General features: G+C 34.7%; 1 protein-coding gene across 3 annotated transcripts in view; it reads left to right on the forward strand.

Moving 5' to 3' along the window:
* atp6v0a1a (ATPase H+ transporting V0 subunit a1a) overlaps positions 1–15,885 on the forward strand; it is a 50,916-nt gene that overhangs the window by 9,679 nt on the left and 25,352 nt on the right. For all 3 annotated transcript variants that reach the window (XR_015479533.1, XM_087242199.1, NM_212672.1), the window contains 5 exon segments: positions 1,855–1,983; positions 3,801–3,883; positions 5,359–5,485; positions 5,634–5,716; positions 7,681–7,774. Coding sequence is in view for 2 of the 3 variants with exons in the window: in XM_087242199.1 (XP_087098325.1) it covers positions 1,855–1,983; positions 3,801–3,883; positions 5,359–5,485; positions 5,634–5,716; positions 7,681–7,774 (516 nt within the window). In the remaining variant the exon portion in view is untranslated.

Consider the following 15,885-nt stretch of genomic DNA (forward strand, 5'->3'; position numbering starts at 1 on the left):
TAAGTGTTCTTCCTAACATTAGCATATGTACACTTACGGGCTACTTTATTAGGTACACCTTACTAGTCCCTGGTTGGACCCCCTTTTGCCTTCATAACTGCTTCAATCCTTCATGGCATAGATTCAACAAGGTACTGGAAACATTCCTCAGAGATTTTGGTCCATATTGACCTGATAGCATCACGCAGTTGCTGCAGATTTGTCGGCTGCACATCCATGATGCCAATCTCCTGTTCCACCATATTCTAAAGGTGCTCTATTGGATTGAGTTCTGGTGACTGTGGCGGCCATTTGAGTACATTGAACTCGTTGTCATGTTCAAGAAACCAGTCTGAGATAATTTGCACTTTATGACATGGCACGTTATGCTGCTGGAAGTAGCCATCAGAAGATGGGTACACTTTGGTAATAAAGGGATGGACATGGACTGTGCTCAATTAGTACTTATGGGCCCAAAATGTGCCAAGAAAATATCCTCCATACCATTACACCACCACCACTGGAATGAACCGTTTAAACAAGGCAGGGTGGATCCATGCTTATATGTTGTTGACGCCAAATTCTGACCCTAAATCGAGACTCATTAGACCAGGCAACAGTTTTACAATCTTCTATTGTTCAATTTTGGTGAGCCTGTGCGAATTGTAACCCCAGTTTCCTGTTCTTAGCTGACAGGAGTGAAAATCCCAGTAGAACAGCAGTTTCTGAAATACTCTGACCAGCCCGTCTGGCACCAACAACCATGCCACATTTAAAGTCACTTAAATTACCTTTCTTCCCATCTTGATCGTGTCTACATTCCTAAATGCATTGAGCTGCTGCCATGTGATTGGTTGTTAAGAAATTTGCGTTAACGTGCAGTTAAACAGGTGTACCTAATAAAGTGGCCTGTGAGTGTATATAATATAACAAATGTGATTAAATTTTTAGTCAAGATATTGGCTGTTTTTTCCTCCGTTTTGTAGATATTATTAGCGCCAAATAAACACATCGTTTTATGCATCTCAGAGCAACACTATGGTTTTATGTCCCTAAATTAATTATTTGGGTCAATAATCCAGTGATGCAAAAAATGAATCAGCCTATTAAACAAATCATTTGATAAATGTTTAGTATACAGGGCCCTGTCGCAAATTACTGGTAGTTTTAGTCTCATAATGGTTACCCTTGCAAGCCAAGGTATCATCACAAAAATAAACTAAATATATTTTTAATTATTATTAATGATTTGTTTTTATTTTTGTTTCCCAGTACTGGGTTGCAGCTGGAAGGGCATGCGCTGCGTAAAAACATGTGCTGGATAAGTTGGCGGTTCATTCCTCTGTGGTGACCCCAGATTGATAAAGGGACTAAGCCGAAAAGAAAATGAATGAATGAATGAATGTTTTTATTTATTTATTTTTATTTTTTACAAATCTCTAATATAAAGGTTGGAATCCTAATTGTGTGGGTTTCTTTTGTTAAATTCCAATGCAGTCCTGCCTGTGTTCTCCATTGTGAAAGCAGATTCAGTAATCTATTGTGATGAGCATAGTGCTAAAAACATTAATTAAATACAGAACAATTTTTGAGTAGTTCAATACGTTTAAACATTGACTTATAGTGTATGTAATTGCTGTTCCTTTGGACTTTGTAGTTCTCAGAAGCATACCAAAAAAAAATAGGCCAGAAGGAAAATATTAAGCAGCATAACTCTTTTTGAACATAAGTTATACAAATAAATGTTGCTTAAGCAATTTCAAATGTTCAAATTAAATGTATTTATTTAAAAACATTAAAAAATTTCCACTGAACAAAATGTTTGTACATATTTACATTGTGTTCATCCTCAAATGTCTGATTGATCTTTTGTAGGCCACCTTTGAAAAACTGGAGAACGAGCTGAAGGAGATCAACACCAACCAGGAAGCCCTGAAGAAGAATTTTCTCGAGTTGACTGAGCTCAAGCACATCCTCCGACGAACGCAGCAGTTCTTTGATGAGGTCTGCAATGGCTTATCTCTTACAAAGCCTTTAGCCTGTAGAGTTTCCTGTGGTCTCGGAGGCATTTTACACGGCACACGTCAATTTGCAAGCTCGCTTGTGATCTCGCACTTTCTGTCATGCGCTGAAATTTTGGGGAGGTGGTGTGAAATGTGTCAGTGCAACCACAGTGATACCTGCTGTTGCATCAGCTTGAGGAACACATATGTTGCAAGCACTGAGGCAGTTATTATAACATTGTTTTTTGTGTTTAGTAATGGCTAAATTAACCTCTCAGTGTTGTTGTTTGACCACAAAAAAGCTGACTACAGTTTAATTGGTTGTGAATAAAATAACCTCAAAATAGTAATAGCTAGCTGTAGGTTGTAAGATACTGTAGTTTTGAGATCAAGCTTGCTGTAGAGCCACTTTTTGAGTCGCCTTTCATTCTGAAACTTTGTTTTCTTTCATTTAAAGCCAACTGGGAACTCACTGTTCCCCTTTACCGTGTAAAATGACCTTTACTCAGAAATGTTATTATGTGGTAGTAATAAAACACAATACATAATCTGAATAACGAACACCATTCAATAGTGAAAGGAAGAAACGCAAGCAGAGGAACCAAAACAAATGTTTTTGCCATGTCTTTGATAATGTTCACGATGATGACAAAGACAGATGCGTGTCTGACAGATTGACAGGCCATTCTCTGAATTCCCGGTCACATCTCAGCCGTTGATGATGATGATGATGTCACAGGGCCCTTCCCGAGACCAGTTCAGCAAGGTGTTCGACTCCATATTATTCACACGTTTCTTAAAATTGTAAAAAGACCAAGGAACAAAAACGGCAACCTCTGGTGCCCATAATAATTGGCTTCTCCCAGGGTGTTTCTTTTCTGTTTTTCAGCCTGTCGGAGATCTCTGACCTGTGCTTCCTTAACAGTAATCTGAACTTTAACTTTTTATTGTGATGCATTTCTTTTAAGTTGTAAAGGATCAGTTGAGAATAAGCAGTTAAGTTGTTAGCTGTCTTGTAATCATTCACTTCACACTCACACAAATTTAGGCTCTCGCGGAGACTGGTGGTGGGCGGTGTGAGGGTGGTGGGGCTTAATGGTTAAAATCTAAACAAATAAAATACAAAATACACACTGGAAGGACTAAACACGTCCTCCTTTCCTCATGTCTTCCAGTTAGGCATTTCACGGTTAGTTATCCCTCTAAAAAGTGTATATCGAGTTACTTTGATTAATTTTTGTGATTTTTATCTAATAAAACTTACACAAAATAAAACTCTGCTTTTATTGTTATTCATATTTATTAATTATATAAAACTACTCTTAATAGAATAAAGGGATAGCTCATCTCAAAATGATAATTAACTTAATATTTACTCTCCCTCAAGTTGTTCTATTTGGTTATGACTTGTGTTAAACACAAAAAGAAGAAATTTGGAAAAATGTTCAGAATGTGTAACCATTGACTTCCATAATTAGGAAAAACAAATACTATGGAGGTCAATGGTTACAGGTTTCCAATAATTAATAACTTTTATTCGAAAGAGAAAAGAAGGATCATGACGAGTGGAGGATAAGTAAATAATGACAGAATTTGGGGAAAATATCTCTTAAATAATTACTGTATCTAACAACTTTACTGCTAGTTTACTTTAACAGCTTGTGGCCACCTAAATCTACTTTCTCTCGGTATTTTATTTGTTTCCTGACCATTTCCTTAATAAAACATTACCAATGCTTGGATGAAAAATCTAAATCAGATTGTTTCTACAGTAAGATAGGAAGAAGTTAATCAAAGGTTCTCGTTCCTCCTTTTTAGATGGAAGATCCTTCACTTTTGGAAGAGTCATCAACTCTACTGGACCCGAATGAAGTTGGACGGGCCGCTCCTCTCAGGCTTGGGTGAGCTGCCATTGGTTTCTGTGCTTAGCCCATGTGTACACAAAAACTGTTCAATTTTTTGTACAAATATGTCCAACCATTATAGCCAAGAACAACAATAGAGAAGAAATAAATATTGCTGTTCTCTGAGCATTTATGTCTGTATCATTTAACACCTCCTAAATCCTATAAATATTTAACTGGATTATAGAGTTAGATTTAAACTAAGTTCAATGGAGAAGCACAACTATTTAGTAATGCATAAGTTGTAGCTGTGTCTTTTTTTGTAACTACTGTAGGGTAAGTAGAAAGCACTGCAGTGTGCTATGAAACCCATTCATTTCAATGGCTTGCTTTTTCCAAGGGCAGTTTGTTTCTCTGCTAACCAAAGTGCAAGAGAAGTGGAGCACACTGTTGACTAGTATGCACACACTTTTTGCAGGCAAAGTATAAAATAGCTGAATACTGATCATTGTATAATCTTCTCATCTATCCATATATGTATCTATGCATGAACTGCACATTCTCACTAGAAAAGCAAAGTTCTTTCAAATAATACATAATAAAGGACATTTCTATGTAGTATACTTGTTCCTGCAGCTTGCTGTAGTGCTACTGTGCTTTCATGGTATCCTGATAAAATGATTCCTCTCCACTCATTCACTGTCAATGAAATTTTAGTCAATAAAATAGGCTGTTTTTTTAAATCAGTATAATTTAAGTTACTGTGTTTAACTTAAAAAGGTTTACAAAATTGCTTTATATTAATATTATTTAATATAATAATAAATAATAATTACAAAGCGTTTTCAGTTTTTGGATGAGTGCATCCAGAATTTTTGGTTTCATCGCAGAATTGTTATTTCGGTGCATTCCTAGTTTTTATTGGACTGAAAAAGTGGATTCTTCATGCTTGGCTCTGGTTATTACAGTGTAGCCTGAACGCCTTTGTCTGAAATACTTTCAGAGAGTTTTCAAATCCTCACAAGCTTAATCTTTTAAAGAGACAGTTCACTATTACTGAAACATGCTTGCTTCAATTTTTAAATACTGTGTGCGTATGCTTGGATAAAACGCATTAAAAGAGATTTTCTGATTTGCCTTTATGCAACAGAAAGATCAGGATCTGATCTTTTAAATGCTTATACTTTAAGCATATGTGAATAATAAATACGGTTTAGATAGTAGTCATGTGGTCAAGTCATTCTGGGTTGATGTGTAAAAAAATCACAGTACAATATAATAGGTTTGTGCTAGTAAGATGGAGATAATAAAGCAGCTTGTAGCACACGTTCTTATGTAACTACAGCTAATTCAGCCGGTGGGTTTGCCATTGATTTTTTTGATCAATAATGTTTGTGTGCCTTTAATACTTAACATAAAACAAACTTTTTCCATTCACAGCACTCAATGATAGGAAAACACCACGAAGAGAGTTAGGAAAAGAAAATTTAAAGAATGTTCAAATGTTTTTAACATGACCTAACTGGTTGCAGGTTTGTTGCGGGGGTGATAGGCAGAGAAAGGATCCCCACTTTTGAGAGGATGCTGTGGAGAGTTTGCCGTGGAAATGTGTTCCTGCGCCAAGCAGATATTGAAGACCCACTCGAAGACCCCGCTACCGTAAGAACACTGATATGAAATAAGGAATAAATTAACCTTTAAATAACCTTTTAGTATTAAAAAAAGTATCACTTATTTCATGAACTTAATATCTGGGTTTAATAGTTATACGAACACTTTTTTTAATGCAACTTCTCTTTATTTTCAGGGAGACAATGTGCACAAGTCAGTGTTCATCATTTTCTTCCAGGGAGACCAGCTGAAGAACAGAGTCAAGAAGATTTGTGAAGGGTAGGGCATTAGGCATCACTGCCAAAACTAAGTCTCAATACAGTCAACAAAACCAAAACCTGTTTTAAATCATACTGATTTTGTGGACTAAAATATTTTAGGCCATTTTTTAATTGCTTTTCTCTTTTTTTCTTGTCTGCAGTTTTCAGTGTCACAAGATCCTTTAGAAATCTCTTTAATGCTTTCATTTTTGTTCAGGAAAACATTTCAGTGAGACTTTAAAATAATGGTCCTTTAAAGTATTTAATGACATGAACAAACATCGAACTTACATTTATTACAGCATTCATTTATCTGGGTTAACATTAGGAAATACCAATAAAGTTTTTTTATTTTGATCACATTAACTAATGTTAACAAGCATGATTTGGGATTTTAATAATGCATTAGTAAATGTTGATCTATGATTACTAAATGCTCTATACCAGGGGTTTTCAAAGTGTGAGGCGCGCCTCCCCTGGGGGGCGCCAGAGCATGTCAGGGGAGGCGCGGGAAAAAATATAATATAATAAAAATAGAATTATTAAGTTTATTATTATATGTATTTTTTATTTTATTTAAACATTTTAATTAAACAAAGCAAAAAAAAAAATAATACGTCAAATATAAGAAAACCTTTTTTACCCAGAAGGCCATATAGCTGTGAATTCGCTTCTGTTTGGCAAGCCCGCCAATACAGGTATATGCCTGCTAATACAATGGGTCGGTTTCATTTCAAAGCTGTAATGAAGTTCACGGCCCTTTGGCCGACAGGAGGAAGGAGGCGGAGAACCGACGCAGTTTTAAAATGATTTATTAATAACAGTGACGGCAGCTCCTCACAGAGGCTGCCGTCTAAACCAAAACAAACGGACGGCAGCTCCTCACGGAGACTGCCGTCACACTGAAAGCAAAAGTAAAATATGTCCGGCCCGGTCCTCTCTCGGCTTCCTCTGCCCTCGTTCTTCCTTTTATGATCCAGAGCTCCGAGGCAGGTGCGCACCGCAGGTGTATCCACTTACGCGGTGGCCTCACTCCGTTCCCACGGCTCTCGGCCACGCCCCCTCGCCACAAAAGCCTTCAAGTTCAGGGCTTAAACCCAAAAGACGACGATATGATGATCAGTATTTGAGTTTAGGATTTACGTGGACAGGACCAGCTGATGAACCACGACCTTTATGTGTGGTTTGTCAAGATATTTTGGCTAATGACAGCATGAGACCCGCTAAACTTCGACTGTTTTGACTGGGATGGACAGTTCTTGGATCTGTTTTAAAAACGTTATATTAAAATACTTGTTATTACTCTGTAAATAATTGCACGTTCATGCAAATGATGATAAAAGTGAGTTAACAGTCTGACATCTGTCTGTGTCTTTATATATAGTGTGTGTGTGTGTGTGTGTGTGTGTGTGTGTGTGTGTGTGTGTGTGTGTGTGTGTGTGTGTGTGTGTGTGTGTGTGTGTGTGTGTGTGTGTGTGTGTGTGTGTGTGTGTGTGTGTGTGTGTGTGTGCGTGCGTGCGTGCGCGCGCGCGCGCGCGTGTTTGGGAGGAGGGGGGCGCCAATGGATAAGTTGTGTCAAAAGGGAGGCCCACTGTCTTAGACTTTGAAAAACCCTGATCTATACAGTACGATCGTTTATACTTCGTTTATGTTAGTAAATACATTCTATAACATTAACTAATCAACCATTATTTTTTTACTCATTTTGTTCTTGATCGATTGATTCTTCCAATGAGGATCAGTTATATTAAATAGAAATCTTTTAAAACATCATGACTTGCTACTTTTGATCAATTGAATAGTTTTTGAATAAAAGTTAACCATAATAAAAAAAAACAAGCATTTGAACGGTGGTGTAAATAACATTCATAAAAGTGAGAAATATTTCATATCCACATAATCTGTTAATGTAGTATTTACTCATACTATCTGTACTCTACACAATCACTACAAAGTTTTAATTTGCTAATGTGTTTATGATAGGTTTCGGGCATCTCTATACCCCTGTCCCGAGACCCCTCAAGAGAGGAAAGAAATGGCAGCCGGAGTTAACACTCGTATTGATGATCTTCAGATGGTAAGACATATTAAAACACACAACACACAGTTGTTTTCCTTTCTTCGTGAGGACATTTCATAGACTTCCATTGTTTTTATATATTAGGTTAATATGACACTATATATGTCTAAGCCCTTACCCATAAATCCAACCCTCACAAAAACAAATGCCATTAGATACTAATAAAAACATGTTAATAAAACAACTAGGAGCAGTAAAATGTTCTAGTAGTTGGTTGTTTTGATATCTCACTGTATAAGTTATAACAACTGAGCTCTCATATGTATAGCTAAACCTGTACACACATTATCTGACAAAGGTTTATGGAAACATATTTTGTTGGAATGCAGAAGTTTAAATTCCATTAGACAACATTTTTATAAGAAGAGTACTTTGATAGACATTTTTAAAAATGTACTACCTGGAAGAGTTTATATTTTTTTTAATCAAAAATAGAGCTGAAAAATCATATATAACTTTAAATAATTTTTGTGTGAATTCTATGAATTCTATCGATTTCTGTTTTATACATTTTTACTTTATAAGTAACTTTTTTAGTGTAATACGAATTAGTTTTTTATCATGTAATATTTTAATGTATATCCATTTGGCCACGAAATAGCCATAAGTTGCTGATGTGACAATAAATATGTAATAAATAAATAAACAAAGGTTTATGAACAAAGTTGATATCGCCTTTATTTATTTCTCAAAAAATGGATTTCTCTTTCCAAGGTTTTTTTTATGTCTTTAGTATCAGAGTTAACTCTTATAAACCAGTCCAGACTTGATCTTATCTAACTTAGCGAATTCAGGTCTGTCCTGAACATGTTGGACTGAGTGTTTGCACTCATTTTAACAAACAACAATGAAAGCATCTGCTTGTTCAGAGAGTATTGTCAATACCTGGTATATTTGCTGTAATAATGATATAAGGATCAGCATAATGGCACCTGTTTATGGTTTAAACAAACTCTGTATGTCCTTGTCACAGTGTGCATCTCTCATCTCTTTTGTCCTGAGAGCTATGTGAATGAACAGCCTTAACCTGATTATGAGCCATTTTGAATAGTTGATGTGATAACGATGATTATTGCTACATCAGGGATTATATAATAAGATGAATACAAGTGATATGAGTGGATATGATGTGACAGGACATCAATTGATCTTGTTCACTTCATAAAGTGCAGCTAAGTGGTGTAATGGAATCATAGGAGAATTGAGTTTAAACCTCAGTGATATACTGGAGTCAAGCAAGGGAGAGTTTGTTCAAGCTAAATACATAGTTAAATAAATTACAGTAGGTATGCCTCCCTTTGGCAAAAAAAAAATAATAAATTAATAATAATAATAAATTAATAAAGAAAAAAAAATAAAGCATAAAGATTTACTTGTTATTTGAGCACATGAAGTTTATTCGTAAAACAAATCCTGCAAGTGTTGTTAAAAACAAGTAAGTCTAGTCATGCAGTCATCGTGATTGAGAATTTGTGTATGTTTACATACATTGTTTACATGCATTTACATTTTTAATTGTATTTATTTATTTAAAAGGTTTTACTTGCTACATTTATCATTCTTTTTACCCTCTCTGACATACAGTGGCGCCCCCTGTATGTCAGACCGCTGTACATTACTTCGAAAATAACTGAATTAGACTGCACAGCTGTGTGTTTTTTTTTTTTTCTCCTCTGTATTTATTTTTTACTCTTTCCATTAAGATCAAAATAAACTTCAAGACTTATTTGAGAATTACTGGATTTAGGAGAGGGAAAAGCCAGAATTGTAAAGTAAAATAATTACATGTTATATAAAATGTTAATAGTAATAGATGTATATAACAGGGGTTCCCAAACTTTTGAGCCCACGACCTCCAATATCTACTGAGGTGATTATAAATATATAAACCTTGCAAACAACAGCACACACAGAACAATTGGCCTAAATGTATTCACCATTTAATTTTGAAGAGTGCCATTCAGAGACCATCCTCCATGTTCAATTGTGGCCTGTACTTATTTTAATGTATGCGAGTGCCGTAAAGGTGTCCAGCCCAAAGTCCAAAGGTCATACTGTAGCCTATTGAAATAAAATGAGAAATTAGATGTTTTTACCAACAAATTCTTTTGATCAATCTATTATTGTTGGCATTTACAATTTCAAAGCCTTCGATTGGGAAAAAGCATTGCTCTCTCATTTCCTACAGTGGTAGCTCTAACACAGTTAAATATTACAAAAGACTACAAACAGACATTTAAAGCTTCATTCTTAAATATCAGCAGGAGCTTCAAGTGTAGACCTGACAAAAATGCCATTCAGCATATGCAATTATACAGACCTTTTGTTTATATAAAACAAACTATTGTTTCATGCTTTAAAAGTATAGTAATAACCATTTTCATCCACTTAACATGCCTGTTTAGCACTGAATATAATATGATCTGTTTTTGTTTTTTTGTACATTTTTAAGTGGTTTCATTTAAATTTTACAAATGTGTTATTTGTTTTAACGTTATTTTAATAATTTCAGATTTGTAAATTATACCTTGAATGGCCATGTATGGTTAAATTGACAATGATTATATCTGACAGCAGTCTTGTATTTACAAAAAAATTGAAGGTGAGTGGCTGCAAAAAAAAAAATTATATGGGCTGAATTTAAACAAACAAATAAAATTGAGCAATGTTCAACTTAATTTGTTTGTTTAAAGTTAGCCCATATAAATTGTTTGCAACCACTTATTTAAAAAAAATAATAAATCCAATGAATTATTTTTTTCAGTGTAGACAACTTTACATTCAGAAGATTTTTGTTGTGCGTTGTATAATCAAAAATTCATATTGTAGCCTATTAAAATTAAATGAGAAATTAAGATTATTTTATAAACAAATTTAATTGCTTCAATCCATGATTGTTTGCATTTACAATTTAAAGCCTTTGATTAAAAAATTCAATTACCATTCCCATTTTCCAAGGCAGCGGCTTTTACACAATTAAACATTACAAATAATGTATAACAATAGACATTTAAAGCATCATTCTTCATCAATAGGAGCATCAAATGTAAACCTGACAAAATTGGCATTCAGTATACAGTCTAGAATTCAGTCAGAATGATTGCTGTGGGCATTCATGCAGTACCAGAATTCCAGGAGTACTACTGTTAAACATCTAAGTTCAGATTTAAATGTCGACTTTGATGACAATACGCGATCAAAATTGTTTGCGTTTTTATTTATTTTTTTTATCATCAAAGGCATTGATTTTAAAAGTTTCCCTCCACTTGTTACCAGTGTATTTCTGCAACCTGTATTCATGCACAGCTGCAAGTGACGTAACTCTGACATTTACTCCATATTGGTCAATAGAAAAGTTCAGGTTTATTGTACAGAATAGACTACTTGGCTATATTAACTCAGAGTCACTCTCTGTCTGTCTGTCTGTCTGTACAGCTGAAGGAATCTCCCTCGGTTAGTCATTAGGGCTTCTACTAGGCATAATGGGGGACTGAAGGAGAGTGTTACATATCTGGGTCTATAAGAGAATATCACCGTGCCTTATTAGGGAAGGAAAACTTTGGGTTAGTGTGTCCTCGCACATTTACATATTACCCATGCCTTCCTGCCCACACAGATGCACGCACAGTCTGAATGGTTCTACACATGGCTGGACAGTTCACTGCTCCTTTAGTTCTCAAGTTTGATTTATTCAAAGATTGTACAGTGGCATGTACGAGTTTCAAAAGTCATGTCATTTTTCTTGTTTTCATCTGCATGAAATTCTGCATTGATTGTTAACTTTGACAACGTATATGCAAAAGCATGCAGATGGACTTATAATTTGTCGTAACCTGGGTCAAACGCTTCCGGTGAACCGTATGCTGTTACAAAATCTTCACTGCCTAAATGATATACGCTATAAAGTGGGTCTCAAAATGTACAAGAAGCACTGCATTAAATAAAAATTTTCCGCGCCATGTCTTTAAAATATTTTAATGTATTTATTGCAGTATTCTCAATGGCATTTCTGCGCTACCCTGCTGATCCTGACGGGCGCGTGTGTGTAAATGGCTTCTCATCTCGGTTTACGCTTCAACAACTAAATGAATGCTGAAATCTATTTAACTGATTATATTTTAATTACAGTACAACATCAATGCTGTAAAAAGAACCATATAAAATTGAAAAAGTCACATTAAGTGGAAGTTTATCACTATGGGAAGAAACACTAGCTCTGCATATACCCAATTAAATTCTTTTTTAGTTGAGCTACCTAAAACATGTCAGTATATGGAAATTGGATGTAGAAAAAAGTTGTTTTGCAGTTTACATTTATTACGGTTTAATTGTTAAAATATGTTTACATCTAAACATTTATTTCTATGTCTATTTTTTTAAATGTTTATTTTTTTAATTTATTTTTAAAGTAAAATTACAATTAATAATAAAATCAAACTTTAACGCTTACAGTTTTGTTGTGAAGAGATTGAGTCAGATGTTCTCTATATTAAGCTGTCAAACACTTTTGGGCATGTTATTTAGATATCTTGTGTTCCAGCAGAACAATTAACGAACTTGATTTAGCCATCAAAATACAAAATAACACATTGTAAATGTAAGAAGTGCAATGTACAAAAATTGTTAATCTATATCTTTATTTTGATTCCTGATGTTCCAGAATAAGTGTAATGCTTCATGTTTTAGTTCTAATGTTCAAACTAATGCAAATAAATACATTTTGGAAAAAAAAAAAAACTTTATATAAGGGATGTGCAATTAATTGAAATTCATTTTTGATTTGGCCTCCAACGATTCTGAAAAAGACAATTATCAAAATAAAACAATTATTGCGCCATAACCCACCCCCTTTCCAATAGTAAGCATTTTTCTTCTGCAAAGCCCAATTTTCATGTCTTAATCAGTAAAATCATTTCGTGTCACTTTTTCAGCATGGAACGTGCTTGATTTATTGAAGTGTATTTGATTTATAATGTTTTGACAAGTGCAAAAGAGAACTTAATAAAGATGGAAATTCAGGCAAATAGCCCAATCATAATCCTTAATAATAATAATAATATTAATAATAATAATAATTTTTTTCTTATATAGCGCCTTTAAAACTTAGTTCTCAAATAGGCATGGGACGATAACTGTTTTCAAGGTATACCGCGGTTTGGAAAAGTCATGGTTTTAAAGCCGTCAAAACCTTCTGCAATACCGTTCCTAAAGTATGTGTAGAATTTTTTTTATTTACCTTTTTTTAGGACAACAGTATCTCTAGCAGAAAAAAGGGGAGTTTTGAAACAAATAAAGACAGCAGAAGTCAATAATTCATTTAGCCTGACATGTTTACTGTTCCAAAATATTTTAAATGTTTCTCAAAATAAAATATACTGTGTTCAAAGGGGAAAAAAGTTTTTGTTACATTTAAAAAGAATATATTTTAGAGCAGTAATCACAATACCGTGAAACAGTGATTTTTATCTAAGGTTATCATACTGTCAGAGTCTTAAACTGGCCCATGCCTATTCTCAAAGCGCTTTACAAAAAACATACAGATATAAAACAGTTTAGTATAACAGTAAAATTGAATCATTCAAGATAAAACATTCACAATTGCTAAAACATTCAAAATTGATAAAACATTAAAATATCTAGAAACATAAAACAAACCAAGAATGCACACCTCACAAATAGGCCAGTGTAAAGTAGTGAGTTTTCAAGGATGAGTTAATTTTGAGTTAACTACATGATTAAAAATCACGATTACAATATTGACCAAAATAATCATGGTTATAATTTTTTCCTTAATCAAACAGGGCTACTTGGTAAGATATAGTTATATATCATACTTTATTATACTATAATACTATCATAGGTATACTATCCTGATTTAATTTGCTAATCCAAAATTTGCCAAATTCTATAAGCTTCAGTGTTGTAGTGTGGAAAATACCAAATAAAAATGTTGAATAATAAAATAGCTGCCATTCTGAATAATTACCAGATTCTACATTTCCGTCCTCATTTTCTACATTACAGAAATCATAAACTGTAAAACCCAACAGTCAACTTTATCAAATGAAATGAGTGTACCTAACTCAGAATTGACAAAGTTAATTCTACTCATTTGAAAAGAGTTTTGAAGTAAGTGTTGAAGGTAATGAGTTAATTAAATACCTCATTACTTCAACTTAAATGGAGTAAGGTTACAGTACTCGTATAGATTAGTTTAACTCAAATGGCTTGTGACCAATCGGTTTTCTCTAACGGTTTGAGTTGCCGTAACTCATTGGGCTGTACAGTATTCAGTTGGTTTGAGTTCTCTTCATTTATCAGGGTTAACTGTGCTCAAATTGCTTCATTTACTCAAATGGATTAAGTTCACAGCATTTAGCACACACAGCATTTGTTTTTGAACTTAAATGGTTCGTTTCAATTGGTTTCCTCAAATGGTTTGAGTTATCTTAACATTTTGGGTTTTACAGTGTCCTCCATACTGCCTTTCATTCAGAAATGATTCATAGCAGCTGTCTTCATAGTGAACGAGCTCATACCCACTTCACGAGGGAGTTTGCTCTCTATGTTTGCCACACTTATTTGCTGATTCCTTCTCAACCCACACGTTCAGAAATCTGCCATACATATCCATTTGCTATTCAAAAGCTAAGAAGGAACCCATCCAAGTGCAAGAGTGCTGACAGGGCCGGGACGAAGTGCACACTCGAGTTCCTCATCACTGACTCACCTCCAGCTATTAGCGGGCCTGTTTGTCCCTGAAGTGAGAGAGAATGATCACTATGCGTGTGTGTGAGGCTGTCAGCCCTGAATTGTTAATGTCCCTGTGCTCCTCCTAGCTTTTAGAAACAACTGGTGTCTTTTAGTTCAATACACATTGCTTGTTTGTGTTTTCTGGTTGCTGTTTGACCAAGTGAGGATTACATAAATCCTCGAGCAGGCGAGTTTGGCTGATTTGTCAGCGTGGATGAGCTTCTGTGTATTTCCAGCGTGGGCGAGCATGTGGGATATTCTAGCGTGGGCGAGTGTGTCTGATTTCAGAGGTGGCGACTATGTGTGTCCTGCCCATGTGTGTGAGAATGCACACTTGGAAGTTAATGTTGCCACTCTATCTGTCTGTAACATGCCAGGCAGATGCTGGCGCTCATCCCTGGCCACTCCTGAATGATTGAGAAATTCACCTGACTTAAATAGAAAACCCACAGGCTACGTTCACACAACTGGGGTTTGGGATTCGCAGCCAACATGTGGATCTTTAATTATCCTGTTCATGCCAAAGCTGTCACCTGTGACTAAATTGAGATGATGTTGCATGGATAAATACTACGGAACTCATTCTGTGCACAAAACACTGCACAAACTGCTATTATTTGGTCCCTTTTTGAATGAACCAGACACTCCTGTATGCTTGTACACTTTTAATAACTCATTCATATTTATGTCAGTTCAGACTCGTATGTGAGTGAAGGGTTTTAGGGCACTTTAGTTTGGTTTAAGGTTATAATTGTTTTGGATTTTTCATTAGTTTTAGTTTTTTTTATTTCGTTTTGACATTTTGTTTTCAAGTTCAGTTAGTTTAAGCTAGTTTTAGGCGGAGATGTACTAGTTTTTATTAGTTTTTATATTTTGTAATTGCTTAGTTTTAGTTTAGTTTTTATAAGTTTGGGTTTAAGTTTTTTGTTTGTGGTTTTTGAGTAAATTAGGATATTTGCTAGGTGCAGAATTCAATATCATCAGAATAAATACTATATAAAAAAAACTCAACCAAAGATAGGCTACATTTTTTTGACACAAGAACACAAGCATCTACCCATCCTCAAACTTAAAATCAATAGCACACAAGATAGCAGCCTTAAATAAAACATGTTTAGAATCATTTAAAATGATTCAGTTCTATTTGGTGAATTAGTTCAACTGGTTCACTTGGAAGATTTGGTTAAAAAGAAGGATTTGTTCACGATCAGGATCACTATTACAGAAATAAAACCCATTATTGGGTACAAATGTGTTAAATTATTACTTTTAAGTGTCTGCTTGGGTCTTATTTAATGCTATTATCGTGCTGCTGTCATGTCCACTTATTGTTTTGTCCAGGAGCAACAGTGAGG

The sequence above is a fragment of the Danio rerio genome, chromosome 3, assembly GCF_052040795.2.
Source record: "Danio rerio strain M-AB ecotype USA chromosome 3, GRCz13ab, whole genome shotgun sequence".
NCBI lineage: Eukaryota > Metazoa > Chordata > Actinopteri > Cypriniformes > Danionidae > Danio > Danio rerio.